We start from the raw sequence: 17,038 nt of genomic DNA on the forward strand, positions 1-17,038 counted from the left end.
TAGGAGGGGCGATTATGTGATATAAGCAACCCCATACCTCCCGGGTGGGAAGCCCCACAGACTGGAAACTAACTGGTTCACAGAGACTCACGCACTGGGGTGAGAGTTCTGAGCCCCACATCAAACTCACAAGCATGGGGATCTGGCACGGGAAGAAAGAGCCCCTGGAGCATCTGGCATTGAAGGCCAGTGGGACTTGTGCACAGGAGCTCCACGGGACTGGTGGAAACAGAGACCCCGTTCTTAAAAGGCACACACAGACTTTCACGTGCACTGGGTCCCAGGACAAAGCAAAGTCTCCATAAGAATCTGGGTCAGACCTGACTATAGTTCTTAGAGGACCTCTTGGGAAAACAGGGGTGAATGTGGCTTGTTGTGAGGGAAGGACATTGAAAGCAAAACTCTCGGGAATATTCAGCAGCTTGCCTTTCTCTGGAGGTGACCATTTTGGGAAAATCCGGCCCCACCCATCAGTCAGTGCTGAGAAGCCCAGGGCAAACAACAATCCAGGTGGGATCACAGCCCCGGCCCTCAGTAAACAGGCTACCTAAAGACCCCTCAGGCACACAGCTGCCTCTAATCCCATCCAGAGACTAAGCCCCACCCACCAGAGGGATAGGAATCAGCTCCACCTACCAGTGGGCAGGCATCAGGCCCTCCCATCAGGAAGCCTGCAGCAAGACTCCCATACCAACTTCAGCCACAAGGGGGCAGACATCAGAAGTAAGGGAGGCTACAACTCTATTATCTGTAAAAAGGTCGCCACACCAAAAACCTATACAAATGAAAAGACAGAGAACTATAACTCAGAGGAGGGAGAAAGAAATACCCACAGAAAATCAGCTAAGTGATCAGGAGATTCTGAGCCCCCAGGAAAAAGACGTTAGACTGTTGATGCTGAAGATGATGCAAGACACTGGAAATAAACTGGAGGCAAAGATGGATAACTTACAGGAAACACTGAGCAAAGAGATACAAGATATAACACTTAAACAAGAAGAGATGCAAAATACAATAACTGAAATAAAAAATTCACTAGAAGCAGCTAACAGCAGAATTCAGGAGGCAGAGGAATGAATAAGTGAGGTGGAGGACAGATTACTAGAAATTACGGATGCGGAACAGAAAAGAGAAAAAAGATTGAAAAGAAATGAAGAGAGTCTCAGAGAACTCTGGGACAATGTTAAACACACCAACATCCGTATTATAGGGGTGCCAGAAGCAGAAGAGAGAGAGAGGAAAGGACAGACAACATCTTCCAAGAGAAAACATATTCCAAAAACTTCCCTCACATGGGAAAGGAACCCCTCACTCAAATCCAGGAGGCACAACGAGTACCATATAAAATAAACCCAAGGAGGAACACCCTGAGACACATGTTAATCCAACTGACCAAAATTAAAGACAAAGAGAACATCTTGAAAGCAGCTAGGGAAAAGAAAAAAATAACATACAAGGGAACCCCAATAAGGTTATCGCAGATTTCTCAGCAGAAACTCTGCAGGCCAGAAGGGAGTGGCATGATATACTTCATGTGATGAAAGGAAAAAACCTCCACCAAGATGACTTTACCCAGCAAGATTCTCATTCAGATTAGAAGGAGAAAGCGAAACCTTCACAGTTAAGCAAAAGCTGAGAGAATTCATCAACACTAAACCAGCCTTACACCAAATACTAAAGGAACTTCTCTAGGCAGAAAAGAAAACACAGCAACAGAAAACAAACAAATCTTCCACAAATGACAAGGCTCACCAGTAAAGGTATATATACAGTAAAGATATGAAATCATCCATGCACAATTATACCACCAAAATCAGAAATCATGAGAAGAGGTGGGTACAAATGCAGGACACTGGAGATAAACTTGCAATTAAGAGAACAACAACTTAAAACAATCTCATATACATATAGACTCTTACATCAAAACTTCAGAATAACTGCAAACCAAAAATCTACAATTGATACACAAACAAAGAAAAATCAACTCAAATACAACATGAAAGATAGTCATCAAACCAGAAGAGGAGAGAACAAGAGAAGAAGGAAAGAAAAAGAGCAACAAAAATAAATCCAAAGCAATTAATAAAATGGCAATAAGAACATACATATCAATAATTACCTTAAATATTCATGGACTAAACGCCCCAATCAAAAGACATAGACTAGCTGAATGGATACAAAAACAAGACCCATATATATGCTGTCTTCAAGAGACCCACTTCACCTCTAGGGACACATACAAATTGAAAGGGAGAGTATGGTGGTAAATATTTCATGCTAATGGGGATCAAAAGAAAGCTGGAGTAGCAATACTCATATCAGACAAAAGAGACTTTAAAATGAAGGATATTTTAAGGGACAAAGAAGGTCATTACATAATGATCAAAGGATCAATCCGAGAAGAAGATGTAACAATTTTAAATATGTATGCACCCAACATAAGTTCACCACAATATATAAGGCAACTGCTAACAACCTTAAAAGGACAAATCGACAATAACACAATAATAGTGGGGGACTTTAACACCCCACTTACAGCAATGGACAGATCAACCAGACAGAAAATCCATAAGGAAACACAGGCCCTGAATGATGCATTAAAACAGATGGACTTAATAAATATTTATAGGACAGTCCATCCAAAAGCAACAGAATACACATTTTCTCAAGTGCACATACAACATTCTCTATGATTGATCACATCCTGGGCCACAAATCCAATCTCAGTAACTTTAAGAAAATTGAAATATATCAAGCATCTTTTCTGACCACAACACTATACGGCTGGAAATCAACAACAAGAAAAAACCTGCAAAAAACACAAACACATGGAGACTAAACAACACGCTACTAAACAACCAATGGATCACTGAAGAAATCAAAGAGGAAATTAAAAAATACCTAGAAGCAAATGACAACAAAGACAGGACACTCCAGAACCTATGGGATGCAACAAAAGCTCTTCTGAGAAGAAAGTTTATAGCAATACAAGCCCATCTCAGGAAAGAAGAAAAAGCTCAAGTAAACAACTTAACTTTACATCTAAAGCAGCTAGAGAGAGAAGAGCAGACAAGACCTAAAGTTCATAGAAGGAAGTAAATCATGAAGATCAGAGCAGACATCAATGAACTAGAAACAAAGAAAACCATAGAAAAGATCAGTGAAATGGAAAGCTGGTTCTTTGAAAAGATCAACAAAATTGATGAGCCCTTAGCCAGACATATCAGGGAAAAAAGAGAAAGGATTCAAATCAATAAAATTAGAAATGATAAAGGAGAAGTAACAACAGACATCACAGAAATACAAAGGATCATAAGAGACTACTATATGCAACTATATGCCAATAAAATGGAAAACCTAGAAGAAATGGACAAATTCTTAGAAAAGTACCATCTTCCAAGACTACACCAAGATGAAATAGAAAAGATGAATGGACCAATCACAAGAATTGAAATTGAAACTGTGATTACAAAACTTCCAACAAACAAAAGTCCAGGACCAGATGGCTTCACAGGCAAATTCTATCAAACATTTAGAGAAGAGCTAACACCTACCCTTCTGAAACTATTTCAAAAAATTGCAGAGGAAGGGATACTCCCAAACTCTTGCTATGTTGCCACCATCACCCTGACACAAAAACCAGATAAAGATACCACAAAAAAAGAAAATTACAGGCCAATTTCACTGATGAACATTGATGCAAAAATCCTCAACAAAATACTAGCAAACCGCATCCAATAATACAGTAAAAGGATTGTACATCATGATCAAGTGGGATTTATCCCAGGGCTGCAAGGGTTCTTCAATATCCACAAATCCATCAGTGTGATACACAACATTAACAAACTGAAGAAGAAAAACCATATGATCCTCTCAATAGACACGGAAAAAGCCTTTGGCAAAATCCAACACCCATTTCTGAGGCAAACCCTTAAGAAAGTGGGCATAACAGGAACCTACCTCAACATCATAAAGGCTGTATATGACAAATCCACAGCGAACATCATTCTCAATGGTGAAAAGCTGAAAGTATTCCTGCTGAGATCAGGAACAAGACAAGGATGTCTGCTCTAGCCACTACTCTTTGACATAGTTTTGGAAGTTCTAGCCATGGTAATCAGAGAAGTAAAAGAGATAAAAGGAATCCAAATTGGAAAGGAAGAAGTAAAACTATCACTATTTGCAGATGACATGATACTATACCTAGAGAACCCTAAAGACTCTACCAGAAAACTGTTAGAGCTCATCCATGAATTTGGAAAAGTCACAGGATACAAAATTAATACACAGAAATTGACAGCATTTCTATACACTAACAATGAAAGATCAGGTAGAGAAATTAGGGAAGCAACCCCATTTACCATTGCATCCAAAAGAATAAAATGCCTAGGAGTAAACCTACCTAAAGAGTCAAAAGACCTGTACTCTGAAAACTATGACACTGATGAAAGAAATCAAAGATGACACAAATAGCTGGAAAGATATACCATGCTCGTGGATTGGAAGAGTTAACATGATCAAAATGACTATACTACCTAAGGTAATACTACCTAATGGATCCCATGCAATCCCTATCAAATTACCAAGGACATTTTTCACAGAACTCGAACAAAATATTTTCAAGTTTGTTTGGAAGCACAAAAGACCCAGAATAGCCAAAGACATCCTGAAAAAGAAAAATGGAGCTGGAGGAATCAGGCTCCCGGACTTCAGACTGTACTACAAAGCAACAATCATCAAAACCACATGGTACTGGCACAAAGACAGATGTATAGATCAATGGAACAGGATTGAAAGGCCAGAATTAAACCCACGCACCTACAGCCAACAAATCTATGACAAAGGAGGCAAGAATATACAATGGAGAAAGGACAGCTTGTTCAATAAGTGGTGCTGGGAAAACTGGACAGCCACATAGAAAAGAATGAAATTAGAACACTCCCTAACACCATACACAAAAATAAACTCAAAATGGATTCAAGATCTAGATATAAGACCAGACACTATAAAACTCTTAGAGGAAAACAGGCCAAACAGTCTCTGACATAAACGACAGCAACATCTCAGATCCATATCTTAGATTATTGACAATAAAAACAAAAATAAACAAATGGGACCTAATCAAACTTAAAAGTTTCTGCACAGCAAAGGAAACCCTAACCAAAATGAAAAGACAACCCACACAATGGGAGAAAATCTTCACAAGTGAATCAATTGACAAGGGATTAATCTCCACAGTTTATAAACACCTTCTGCAGCTCCATACCAAAAAAACAAATGACCCCATCAAAAAATGGGCAGAAGATCTAAACAGACAGTTCTCCAAAGAAGACATACAGATTGCCAAACAACACATGAAAAGATGTTCAACATCACTCATGCTTAGAGAAATGCAAATCAAAACCACTCTGAGGTACCACCTTACACCAGCCAGATTGGCCATCATCAACAAGTCTACAAACAATAAGTGCTGGAGAGGGTGTGGAGAAAAAGGAACCCTAGTACACTGTTGGTGGGATTGTAAATTGGTGCAACCACTGTGGAAAGCAGTATGGAGATTCCTCAGAAAACTAAACATAGAACTACCATTTGATCCAGCAATCCCACTCCTGGGCATCTATCCAGAGAAAACCATGACGCGCAAAGACACATGTACTCCAATGTTCATTGCAGCACTCTTTGCAATAGCCAAGACATGGAAACAACCTAAATGTCCATTGACAGAGGAGTGGATCAAGAAAATGTGGTACATATACACAATGGAATATTACTCAGCCATTAAAAGGAATGAAATACCAGCATTTTTAGCAACATGGATGGACCTAGAAACTGTCATGTTAAATGAGGTCAGCCGTACAATGAGACACCAACATCAAATGCTTTCACTGACATGTGGAATCTGAAAAATGGACAGACTGAACTTCTTTGCAGAACAGATGCTGACTCACAGACATTGAAAACTTATGGTCTCTGGAGGAGACAGTTTGGGGGGGGTGGGGGGATGTGCTTGGGTTGTGGGATGGAAATCCTGTGAAATTGGATTGTTATGATCATTATACAACTATAGATGTGATAAATTCATTTGAGTAATAAAAAAATTAAAAAGTTAAAAAAATATGTAAGGCTAGAATTTTCTTATTTTCTGGGATGGGAATGAGCCCTGCTCCACCTAGTCTCTTAAGGCCCTCTGTCAACTCTGAAAACGAAAAACATTGTATGGAGCTTATAAAAACCAAATTAGTGTTTACTTTCTTGATTACTTTATGCTGTATTTGGGATAAATGAGAGCTTGATATGCCATGGCTCTCACTCTTACTCTCCCCATAGCTGTCCCTGTATTTATAGATTTACCCAATTTATGGTAGCTGAAAATTTGAGGAACCAAATAAAGCTCTATATTGCTTAGATTCTTTCCTTCTTTTCTTTTCTTTCTTTCTTTCTTTTTTTTTTCTGTGTCTTTTTAGGGTGACATCGGAGGCATATTGGAAGTTCCCAGGCTTGAGGTCAAATCGGAGCTATAGCTGCTGGCTTACAGCTAATTCTCTCTCATTTTCTTTTTCTGCTTGGGAATTCTCCATGACCCATTTTTACCTAACAAATGCGGGATCCAAGCTGCATCTGTGACCTCCACCACAGCTCACAGCAACACCAGATCCTTAACCCATTGAGCGAGGCCAGGGATCGAACCTGAATCCTCATGGATACTAGTCAGATTCGTTACCGCTGAGCCACAGTGGGAACTCTGCTTAGACTATTTCTTAATTGAAGGCAAAAGAGTATTGCACACTTCTTGTTTTTTCACCTCTTATGGAGGATACCAGCTACACTTCCTCTTTCTCACAAATCTCTCTCCTTGTATACATATTAGATGAGGTAAGACTGATGTACAGCTAATTTTTTGAAAAGAAATAAAAGACAGATTTCCCTGACATATTGTTCTACCCTTAGTGAGCCAATTAAAGGTTTTATGAATTCTCCCTCCTGAATCTTGCCACAATATACCTAAAATTATATAAAAACAAATGGAAGAAAACATAATTTGACCAAACCTTTTGGAAGGTTATGCTAATAACTTTATTTTGTTTAAAGAATAGCAGATCTGTGGGGAATCCTTTTCTAACTTTCCAAAATATAATTTGTCATTGCTACTCCCAAACATCTGTTTTCTGAGTGCCTGTCTTAAATTGAAGTGCAGAATGAAACTTTACTACCCCAAGTCCCACGGGGTCGATTGTTATATACTGAAAGCTCATAATGCTCTTTGGACTTGATTAAAAGTTCCCAAGAACATTGAGTCTGTAATTAATTAAGCTTCTTTCAATATGAAGGCTACCTCTTTCCTTTAACCACATCATGATGCTAGTTTGAATTTCTTGATATCTTTCATTGTGAAATTAGCCTGTCTGAAGCTGGGCTTTGCTTTCCCAGTTTCCTGCCTCTCAGCTCTAATATTTCTCAGACATCTATGACCCAGTCCTAGCATTTCAGAGTCAGGTCTGGTCTTCTTGTATATATTCTTTTATACATTCTCTAATGGGCTGCTCCCTCTATCCTTACTCTCTATCTCTAATCCCCTCTTGCGTTATGGGGCTATTCCTGGAAACTACTAGCCCTCTTATAGCCTGGCCACAAATTATGTGGCCTGTGAGCTCACGCTCACCAAGCCTTTTCTTAGTTCTTTCCTTCCCTTAGACTGTACCTAGATGCTTTTCCCCTTATCAGACCAACACTTTTCAGGCCATGTTAAATTGTGATTTGATCACAGTTATCAGTCTGGTGGCCAGCAAGAGCTATGGTGATAGATACTAGGGGAGGGGGCTTGTTGCCTTACAAGGTAGAGGGCTAAATATCATCTGGAAGCAAGGTGAGAATGCTAGCCATTAATTGGGTTAAAAGGTTAGGGTTGCTGGATTTAATTTTTTTTAATGCAAGAACATTCAGTTACATTTGAATTTCAGATAAACAATGAGATTTTGTTTTAGTATAAGACACATGCACCTGCATGTTCATTGCAGCAATATTCACAATAGCCAAGACATGGAAACAACCCAAATGTCCATCGACAGACGACTGGATTAGAAGATGTGGTATACATACACAATAGAATACTACTCAGCCATAAAAAGAACAAAATAATGCCATTTGCAGCAACATGGATGAAACTAGAGACTCTTATACTGAGTGAAATAAGTCAGAAAGACAAAGACAAATACCATATGATATCACTTATATCTGGAATCTAATATAAGGCACAAATGAACCTTTCCACAGAAAAGAAAATCGTGGACTTGGAGAATAGACTTGTGGTTGCCAAGGGGGAAGGAGTGGGATGGATTGGGAGTTTGGGGTTCATAGATGCAGACTATTGCCTTCGGAATGGATTAGCAATGAGATCCTCCTACTGTGTAGCATTGGGAACTATGTCTAGTCACTTATGATGGAGCATGATAATGTGAGAAAAAAGAACGTATACATGTATGTGTAACTGGGTGACCATGCTTTACAGTAGAAAAAAAAAATAATGTATTGGGGAAATAAAGTATTTCCAAGTATTGCATTTGACATATTTATACTAAAAATTAGCTCCTTTTTCTGAAATTCAAATTTAACTGAGTATTCTATATTTTATCTGGCAATCCTAGAATTGGTCTACCTTTTCAAGTTCAGAGGGTTCAGGAGGAGGTGGGATTTCAAGGTGAAGAGATATAAATGCCTTTCTATGCTACCAAGGGTGCCTTCTGACTTTCAACTTTTCCCTTAATTTGGTAATCAGCCTTTTGCTTTCTTTCTCTAATGCATCAACATCACTCAGCAAAAGACAGAAGATTCCATATAATTCCATATAATGGCTATTTCCCCAATCCTCCTAACTGCTTGAGATAGTACACTTGCACACTCATTCCTTTCCACTATTATCACTGGTGAAAATTTTAACAATTGTACTGCTACAGCATGCCAGAAACTACTTACTACCAGTATTTTACCAACTACCAATGACAGGATACTCATTGCCTGCTCCCCGAATCCCATTTTTGGAATTTGTTCCCTAGGACTACTCCCATTACCTTCTGTCTCAAGTCAGTTTCTGGGCGGGGCCTGGGGGGGGAATGACAATGAGACAGAGATTTACTTGCAGGTAAATTACAGGGACATGTTCAAAAGTACAACACTTCAAAGGAAATAGGATTAGCAGATAAATTGAACTGTGATAGAGTTTCAACAAAGGTCTCAACTGATCCCATGACCTTTCAGAGTTGCCCAAAATTGAAACAGGAGGCCTGGGTTTTGTATACATATATTACCTCATCAATGGGGACTGCCCCTAGAAAAGGGCATGACCTTAGGAGAGGCAGTTCCCTTCAGACAAGGCCAATTACCAGAAGTCAGAGAAATGAGTGCCTCTGTCCTGAAAAGGTATGTCAGGAGGAAGGAGTAGTTCTGAGGAGCACAACACAGCACACGTTACAACAAATGCATTAGTATCTCCATTGTCATTACCTATCCCATCAATCTATATAATTTTCAAAAATTTAATCTTCATTTTTTCTATTATTTCCCTTACTATCTTTACCAAAGTCTCTTTTCTTGTATTCCTTCCAACTTAATATTTATTTATAAATTGTTTTTTTAAATAACTATTTTGCTTAGCTCTGTCACTTTTTGTTTCACATCCTTCTGTTGTCTATTTCTGAGTTCTTTTTGATTTTATGCTGAGTTCCACAGCTCTAAATGTTTTCTTTCAGCTCATTTCAAAAGACTAGATTAGGTTAGAATTTCCATTGAATTTTTGTCTGCATTTTTCGGTGTGTTTGCATCCTACAGGTCTTGTCTTCCCAGGTGCTACTTTCATCTTTATAAGTTTATTTTGCTGTCATAATACTTTCTGGGATCTGCTTTCTCTAGATTCTTCCCCCATCCACTACTGTCTGAACTTTTCCTTCGCCTTATGCACAAGGTCTCTACCCTGTTTTTTTGTTTTCGTTTTGTTTTTCATTTTTTAAAGTTTTATTGAAGTGTAGTTGCTTTACAATGTTGTGATAATTTCTGCTTCTCAACAAAGTGATTTAGTTATACATGTACACACATCCATTCTCTTTCATATTCTTTTCCCACATAGATTATCACAGAATATTGGGTAGAATTTCCTGTGTTATACAGCAAGGTCGCTGTTGGCCAAGCATTCTATATACCATAGTGTGCATATACCAAGCCCAAACCCCCAGTCCATCCGTCCCCTAAACCTCTCTGTTTTGGTAACCATAAGTTTGTTTTCAATGTCTGAACTTTATCTTCCTTTGGGTTACATATTTCTGCCCTGTTGAATTTTATTTCTTTTTTTTGTCTTTTTTGTTGTTGTTGTTGTTGCTATTTCTTGGGCCGCTCCTGCGGCATATGGAGGTTCCCAGGCTAGGGGTCAAATCGGAGCTGTAGCTGCCAGCCTACACCTCAGCCACAGCAATGCAGTATCTGAGCCACATTTACGACCTACGCCACAGCTCATGGCAACGCCGGATCGTTAACCCACTGAGCAGGGGCAGGGACCGAACCCGCAACCTCATGGTTCCTAGTCGGATTCGTTAACCACTGCGCCACGACGGGAACTCCTGAATTTTATTTCTGAAACTAGCAGTTTTCATTTTGCCTTTTGCTTTTTTTTTTTTTTTTTTGGTCTTTTTATGGCCGTACCAGTGGCATATGGAGGTTCCCAGGATAGGGTTGAATCGGACCTGTAGCCGCTGGCCTACACCACAGCCACAGCAACACGGGATCCAAGCCACGTCTGTGACCTACACCACAGCTCACGGCAACACTGGATCCTTAACCCACTGAGTGAGGCCAGGGATCAAACCCGAGTCCTCATGGATACTAGTCGGGTTCGTTAACTGCTGAGCCACAACAGGAACTCTGCAGTTTTCATTTTGTACAAGGGTTTGTTCTTCTGGAGGAAACTATATACTGGACAGTCCAGAAATCCTCTAAAGCTTAGTTCACCACAGCACTCTTTGATCTCTTGCTGATTCTGTGTAAGTTTTTTTACTCACCTGTAATTCAGAGCCTGTTTTGACTTCTTTCAATGTTTCAGTTGCTCTCAAACTATTTCCTCAGTTTGATCAAGATAAAATGATGTCTCAGATAGGACTCGTAACAGTGAAGGGCAGAAGAATTGGACATTATGAGAGATATTTTGGTAGTATGATCAAGGGGAATTGCTTATGGTCTAATGTAAGAGTAAAGAGGTGCTCAAAATTGGTTTTTGGCTTGAGCAACTGGATGAAGCTTTTATACAAATGGGGGAACTGTGAGAGGAATAATTGGTAATGGCAGAAGCAGGCACTCTATTTGGCTATATTAAGTTTGAAGTACCTGTTAGATAGCCAAGTGGATATATCAAAGAAGTAAGTCTTTGAACTGAGAGGAAAAGTTCTGCTTAGATGTCACTTCCTTTGGAAAGCTGTTCCAGAAGGCCACTTCCCATTTCATTAAGCTTGTTACCCTTGCTACCCATAGCATCCTTCATCACTCCTATTGTATCTTTTTATCAAATTTATAGTTATGTGTAACTGGGTCACCATGCTGTACAGTAGAAAATTGATAGAACACTGTAAACCAGCTATAATGGAAAAAATAAAAATAATTATGTAAAAAATTTTTATATTGCAGTTCCTGTTTACTGGTCCATTTTCTCTGTTAAGACTGTGTGAGCTGCTTGTGAAACAGAACCTACATTCTTTTTTTTTTCTCAGATTCTCTCCTGGCTCAATGCTAACAGCCAGCTCTTATTATTTGTTCAATGCATGCAATTCCATTTTTTATAGCTCCAATTATTGAAAATTATTTTCTAAATTCAGCCAAAATTTGCCTCCATCTTCTTTTCAGTTGAGGATATACTTATGAAGCTAAGTGCTATTAATTTACTTGTCTAAATACTGGCTTTGATAATTTCCATTAGGTCATATGTGATTTTATGTATCTATAAACATATTAGTTTTTCAAACCTAGCATGTAATAAACATCCCAACATTATTTTCACACCTAATATCTTTTCACATCCACATGTAATATCTCAAAAACAATGTCTTCTCCAACAGGTTTTAAGTTGTCTTCCATAGCCAAAGGCAATATTTAATATTTACACTATTAAATTTCATCTTGCTAGATTTAGCACTTAACTCCAGAAGTGGAAATCATTTTGGATCCTACATATATATTTACATATTTTGACTTATAGTCTCACCTCCAAGTGCTCAGGGCAGAAGTTGGGAGCAAAACAAATGTACCAAAGTTGGGCTCCAGGTCCTTGTCCCCAGCTTCAAGCAGAAAATAATGCCCTTTGGTCAACAGAAAATGTCTTTTATGATAGAGTTAAGATAAAATTCATTTTTGGCCAAAAAAAAGTTTTGTCCTAGAAATTTTCAAAACCATTTACTAGAGCAAGTCACTTTCCTAAGAATGCAGTCAACACCACACTCTTATCCTTCCCCCAATTTGCCACACCACCAATTTAAATAATCTACCTAGTATTGATTAAAATTTTAATTCTTAATGTGTGCAGCTAATTTTAATGAACAATTTATCTATTGAGGTTATTTCGGAAAGACCATGGTAATTTGGTACTCAGTGAGTATTATTATGATATAGTTTTGAATTCCCACCCCCTCAGCTTTAAATGAAAAATGGACCTCTGCAAAAGAATTTACCAATTCTAAAAATGTTTACGATTCAGTTGAACTTGTCTTTTACTTTCTGTGGAAAAAATGCTAATTTTTGGCATGTTCAGAAAAGAGAATTTGCCATTTTCATGGCTAATTTGCTCTACTCTGGTTCTTCTTTCCCCTCTCCTTTCACCAGTACACCAGACGTGTTTTTTTAAAAGATGGGAAGTGATATTATAACACTAATAACCTCACACCGACAGTCTTGTGGAAGAAAAGTTAATTTGGGGACCATCTAACTCCCTTTTGGAATATTCATTCAACCAGCTATGAGCCCAACCAATCATGTTATGTTTCAGCTGATATTTAGCATTTTATTCAAATCTCAAGAAAAAAAACAAGTACTAATGCTTGCCTAAATGCAGATAAATCACCATCTATGTTTATTTACTTTTTTGATAAGATAAACACATCAAGGGAATACTACAGCCTATTTTCGCTATTCCTGATGACTCCATGTTGGATTTTGATGGTATTTCTACAAGGTCACAGAGCAACTTCATGGTACAGCTCAGACCAGAATCCTGGGATTTGGACTCCCAAGCTCTTACTCTTTTGACTATATCATGGTGATGCTCAAATGCTTAAAGGAGATGTCTATCATACAAAAGGAGTAAAAATAATAATCAAGATGAAACAATTTAAAGGTAATGCCCCCTCCTCACAGTCCTCTCCCACTTATAAATTCTTCCTTCTTCACTTTTAAGTATTTAATTGATCATATTTTTCTAACTTAAAACTAAGCTCGGAGTTCCTGTCGTGGCACAGTGGTTAACAAATCCGACTAGGAACCACGAGGTTGCGGGTTTGATCCCTGGCCTTGCTCAGTGGGTTAAGGATCCAGCGTTGCCGTGAGCTGTGGTGTAGGTCGCAGACACGGCTCGGATCTCGCAATGCTGTGGCTCTGGCATGGGCTGGTGGCTACAGCTCGGATTAGACCCCTAGCCTGGGAACCTCCACATGCCACGGGAGTGGCCCTAGAAAAGACAAAAAGACAAAACAAAAAACAAAAAACCCTAAGCTCATGTCTGAATATCAGCTTCTCCTAAGCAAGATGTAGGAGAAATGAAATTATTACAACTTTATAGTATGATCTCCCTAGAGGTGCAAATTGTTTAATTATATCCCCTCTCGCTCTCACCCCTCTCGCTCTCAAAGTAAAATAATATGCGGCTCAGAAATGATCATTTGCAAAAAAAAGTATGTAGAAATTAAAACACTTTAATATATATAATATAAACATTTCCAGAATATAGACTGATTTTTTATCAGTACTTTTTGAGAGCTTTTTAAAACTATATATCATCTAAGTTTATTATAGACTGTTTCATTTTTCACTTTCAGAACTAGAAAATACAAAAATACACTGCAAATTAGATTTAACAAACAAACAAAAAAATCAGTCTGAGTTGCTTCACACATTTTCCCTGGAGAAAACCAAGAAACATAAACATACAATAACAACGATAAAAACAATACCACCAACACTAACACAAATCCATACAAGGGATGGATTCTGTAATGCGTGGTAATTCTCTCATTTAAAATAAATTATTTCCCAGAAGTAAAAAATTCACTATCACAACAATTTGATGAATAGGAGTGGAGACAGCCTCATTAAGGGAAATTACTCTGTATGTATGAAACACGTAATTTTTCTTTCATTTCAAGAAATGAGGAAAAATAACTTGAGGAAAAGGCATATTGAATACTTTTACTTCACTTGGCTTTTGTTAGCGGTTAAAGTAACTGTCCACTTAGGAAAATTCAAATAACATGAATTTCATGAAACCAAACTCTTCAACTTATTTCTTCAATTCAACCTTAAGGGCACAAAACTGAAAAGTTCAAAATCCAAGAGACGACTCATCCCAGAGCATTGACACTTTTGTCTTTTCTTCAACAGGCTTCCTTTTCTCTTATGTTCTTGTTGTGTTCTTACGTTTTTCTTATGTTCTTATTTCTCAAAGGCTAGATTTAGGCTTGTTTGTCTGTTCTTTCAATTCAAATTTTTACACACATAAAACTAAGCTTTCCTGAACTGAAAATGACTGTACCCATCTCTCTTTTTCTTCATTGGATATCCCTGTCTTTGGCTAAATTCCCCTATTCTTAACCAATTTTTCATTGGGTAAACAATACTAAAAGTTCAAAATCCAAGAATAGATTCATCCCAAAGCATTTCCTCTTCTGTCTTTTCTTCAACAGATTTCTTTTTCTCTTTCTTGTGCTTACGTTCTTCTTTCTCAGAGGGTACACCATGGCTTTTTTTCTTTTTTCGATGCTTAAGCTTTTCTGAACTGATGCTGACTTTATCTCCCTCTCTTTTCTTTTGCTGGATGCTGTCGTCCTTGTCTAGATCTGTATCCTTTTTCTTTTTATGCTTGGACTGCTCCTTCTCTGGCCTTTCTTCACCTTCCTCCTGGTGCCTTCTTCTCTTCTGATGTCTCCGCTTATGATTTACATGAGGGTCACTAGTACTGTTTTCTGAAGAGAGGTTCTTGTAAACTTCAGATTCCACACTGTATGGGCCAGAGTTATTTTCCTGCTGACTAAGGCTCAGGGGTACTGGTTTTTCTGGGAAATAGTCTCTGGTGAGTTGACAGTAGGTCATAGGGTCTAATCTGTCTTTGTTTTCATGAGCTGGTAAGCAATGAGGTAACTGGTTTTCTGCTGCCTGTGAAATATTATATGGTCCTTGGTAAGTCTGGAAAGTGTCAAATGGGAGTCTTTGCTCAAACATTCTATGTCTGGGTCTGGAATCAACCATTTCTCTGTATTTATGAGTTTCCACAGAACTATCACTTATCTTTCTGAAACAAGTCTTTGGCTCTAGTCCTCTGGCCTTCTGCACTTTGATATAATCTTCAAGTTCATCTTGGAAAGAGTCGTATGTCCTCTTTGAATGAACTGGTAACCAATGCTGTGACTGGCTTTCCACTGGTGAATTAGTATATGGTTGTTGATAGGTCTGGGAAGTCTCAAATGAAAATCTTTGCTCACAGATTCTTGGTCTGGGTCCAGAATCAACTTCTCTGTACCCATGGGTTTGCACAGGGGCCTCTCTTATCTTTCTGAAACAAGTCTTTGGATCTAGTCCTCTGGCTTTCTGTACTTTGATGTAATCTTCCAGTTCATCTTGGAAAGAGTCATATGTCTTCTTTGAGTGAGCTGGTAAGCAATGAGGTAACTGGCTTTTCACTGTTTGTGAAATATTGTATGATCCTGGGTATGTCCGGAAAGTCTCACATGGGAGTCTTTGTTCAAACATTCTACGCCTGGATCTGGAATCAACTGCTTCTCTGTACCCACGGGCTTCCAAAGAACTCTCTTCTGTCTTTCTGAAACAAGTCTTTGGTTCTGGTCCTCTGGCTTTCTGTACTTTGATGTAATCTGAACCTTCATCTTGGTAAGAATCTGGTGGCTTCTTTGTATTCTTCACTAGATTGATAACAATGGATTCTCTGCAAACAAGACAGTAGAAAGTTCTTGTTACTAGATTATTTTATTCAGAATATATGCTTTGCTTTCAAAAATATCAGTTTGGAAAAACAAATACAACAGAACCCCAAACAAATTTTAAAACTTACCTCAATATAAAAGCTATAAACCATGATTTAGTATGACAAAGCAAAGTAGCAGGAATAGTCAGATATCTCCTAGGCACTTTACAATTTTTTTTATATAAAAAATGTTCAGGCCTAGAATGAAGGGGAAGATGGGTACAAAGAAGCTGACATATCTGATATTGCTATAGTACTTAAAATGTAAACCTTGTTGGGATGTGTGGGGAAAGACCAATAATATTTAATGCCCTAAAGATGGTCTGATCTGGAGTTCCCATCCTGGCACAGCAGAAATTAATCCAACTAGGAACCATGAGGTTGCAGGTTCGATCCCTGGCCTCGCTTAGTGGTTAAGGATCTGGCATTGCCGTGAGCTGTGGTGTAGGTCACAGATGAGGCTCAGATCTGGTGTTGCTATGGCTCTGGCATAGGCCAGAGGCAACAGCTCCAATTAGACCCCTAGCCTGGGAACCTCCATATGCTGAGGGTGTGGCCCTAGAAAAGACAAAAAAAAAATGGTCTGATCTGAAAGTCACATTTCTTTAAAAGTTTTGATTTTTTTTCAGTTCCTTATATAGATGTCTAAAATTGACTATTCTGCAGCCCTGATACTTTTTAAAAAGAGTCTAAATGAAGGTTACTTTGGTGAGTGAGACAATTTAGTTCCTTAGTATTCAGACTCAATAATATAAATATTTACTCGAGAATAAAATAATGTAACAGAAATACTATGCTTTGATTTTAAAAGCAACAAAACAA

At 38.4% G+C, this 17,038-nt stretch overlaps 1 protein-coding gene across 4 annotated transcripts in view; it reads right to left on the reverse strand.

The window, feature by feature from the left end:
* Positions 1 to 14,085: 14,085 nt before the first annotated feature.
* The window catches only part of ZMAT1 (zinc finger matrin-type 1), a 35,689-nt gene continuing 32,736 nt past the window's right edge, over positions 14,086 to 17,038 (reverse strand). For all 4 annotated transcript variants that reach the window (XM_047765489.1, XM_047765488.1, XM_047765487.1 and 1 more), the window contains one exon: positions 14,086 to 16,177. In XM_047765489.1, the coding sequence (XP_047621445.1) occupies positions 14,863 to 16,177 (1,315 nt within the window). In that variant the 3' untranslated portion in view covers positions 14,086 to 14,862. The remainder of the gene's footprint in view (positions 16,178 to 17,038) is intronic.

This window comes from Phacochoerus africanus, chromosome X (assembly GCF_016906955.1).
Source record: "Phacochoerus africanus isolate WHEZ1 chromosome X, ROS_Pafr_v1, whole genome shotgun sequence".
Lineage (NCBI taxonomy): Eukaryota > Metazoa > Chordata > Mammalia > Artiodactyla > Suidae > Phacochoerus > Phacochoerus africanus.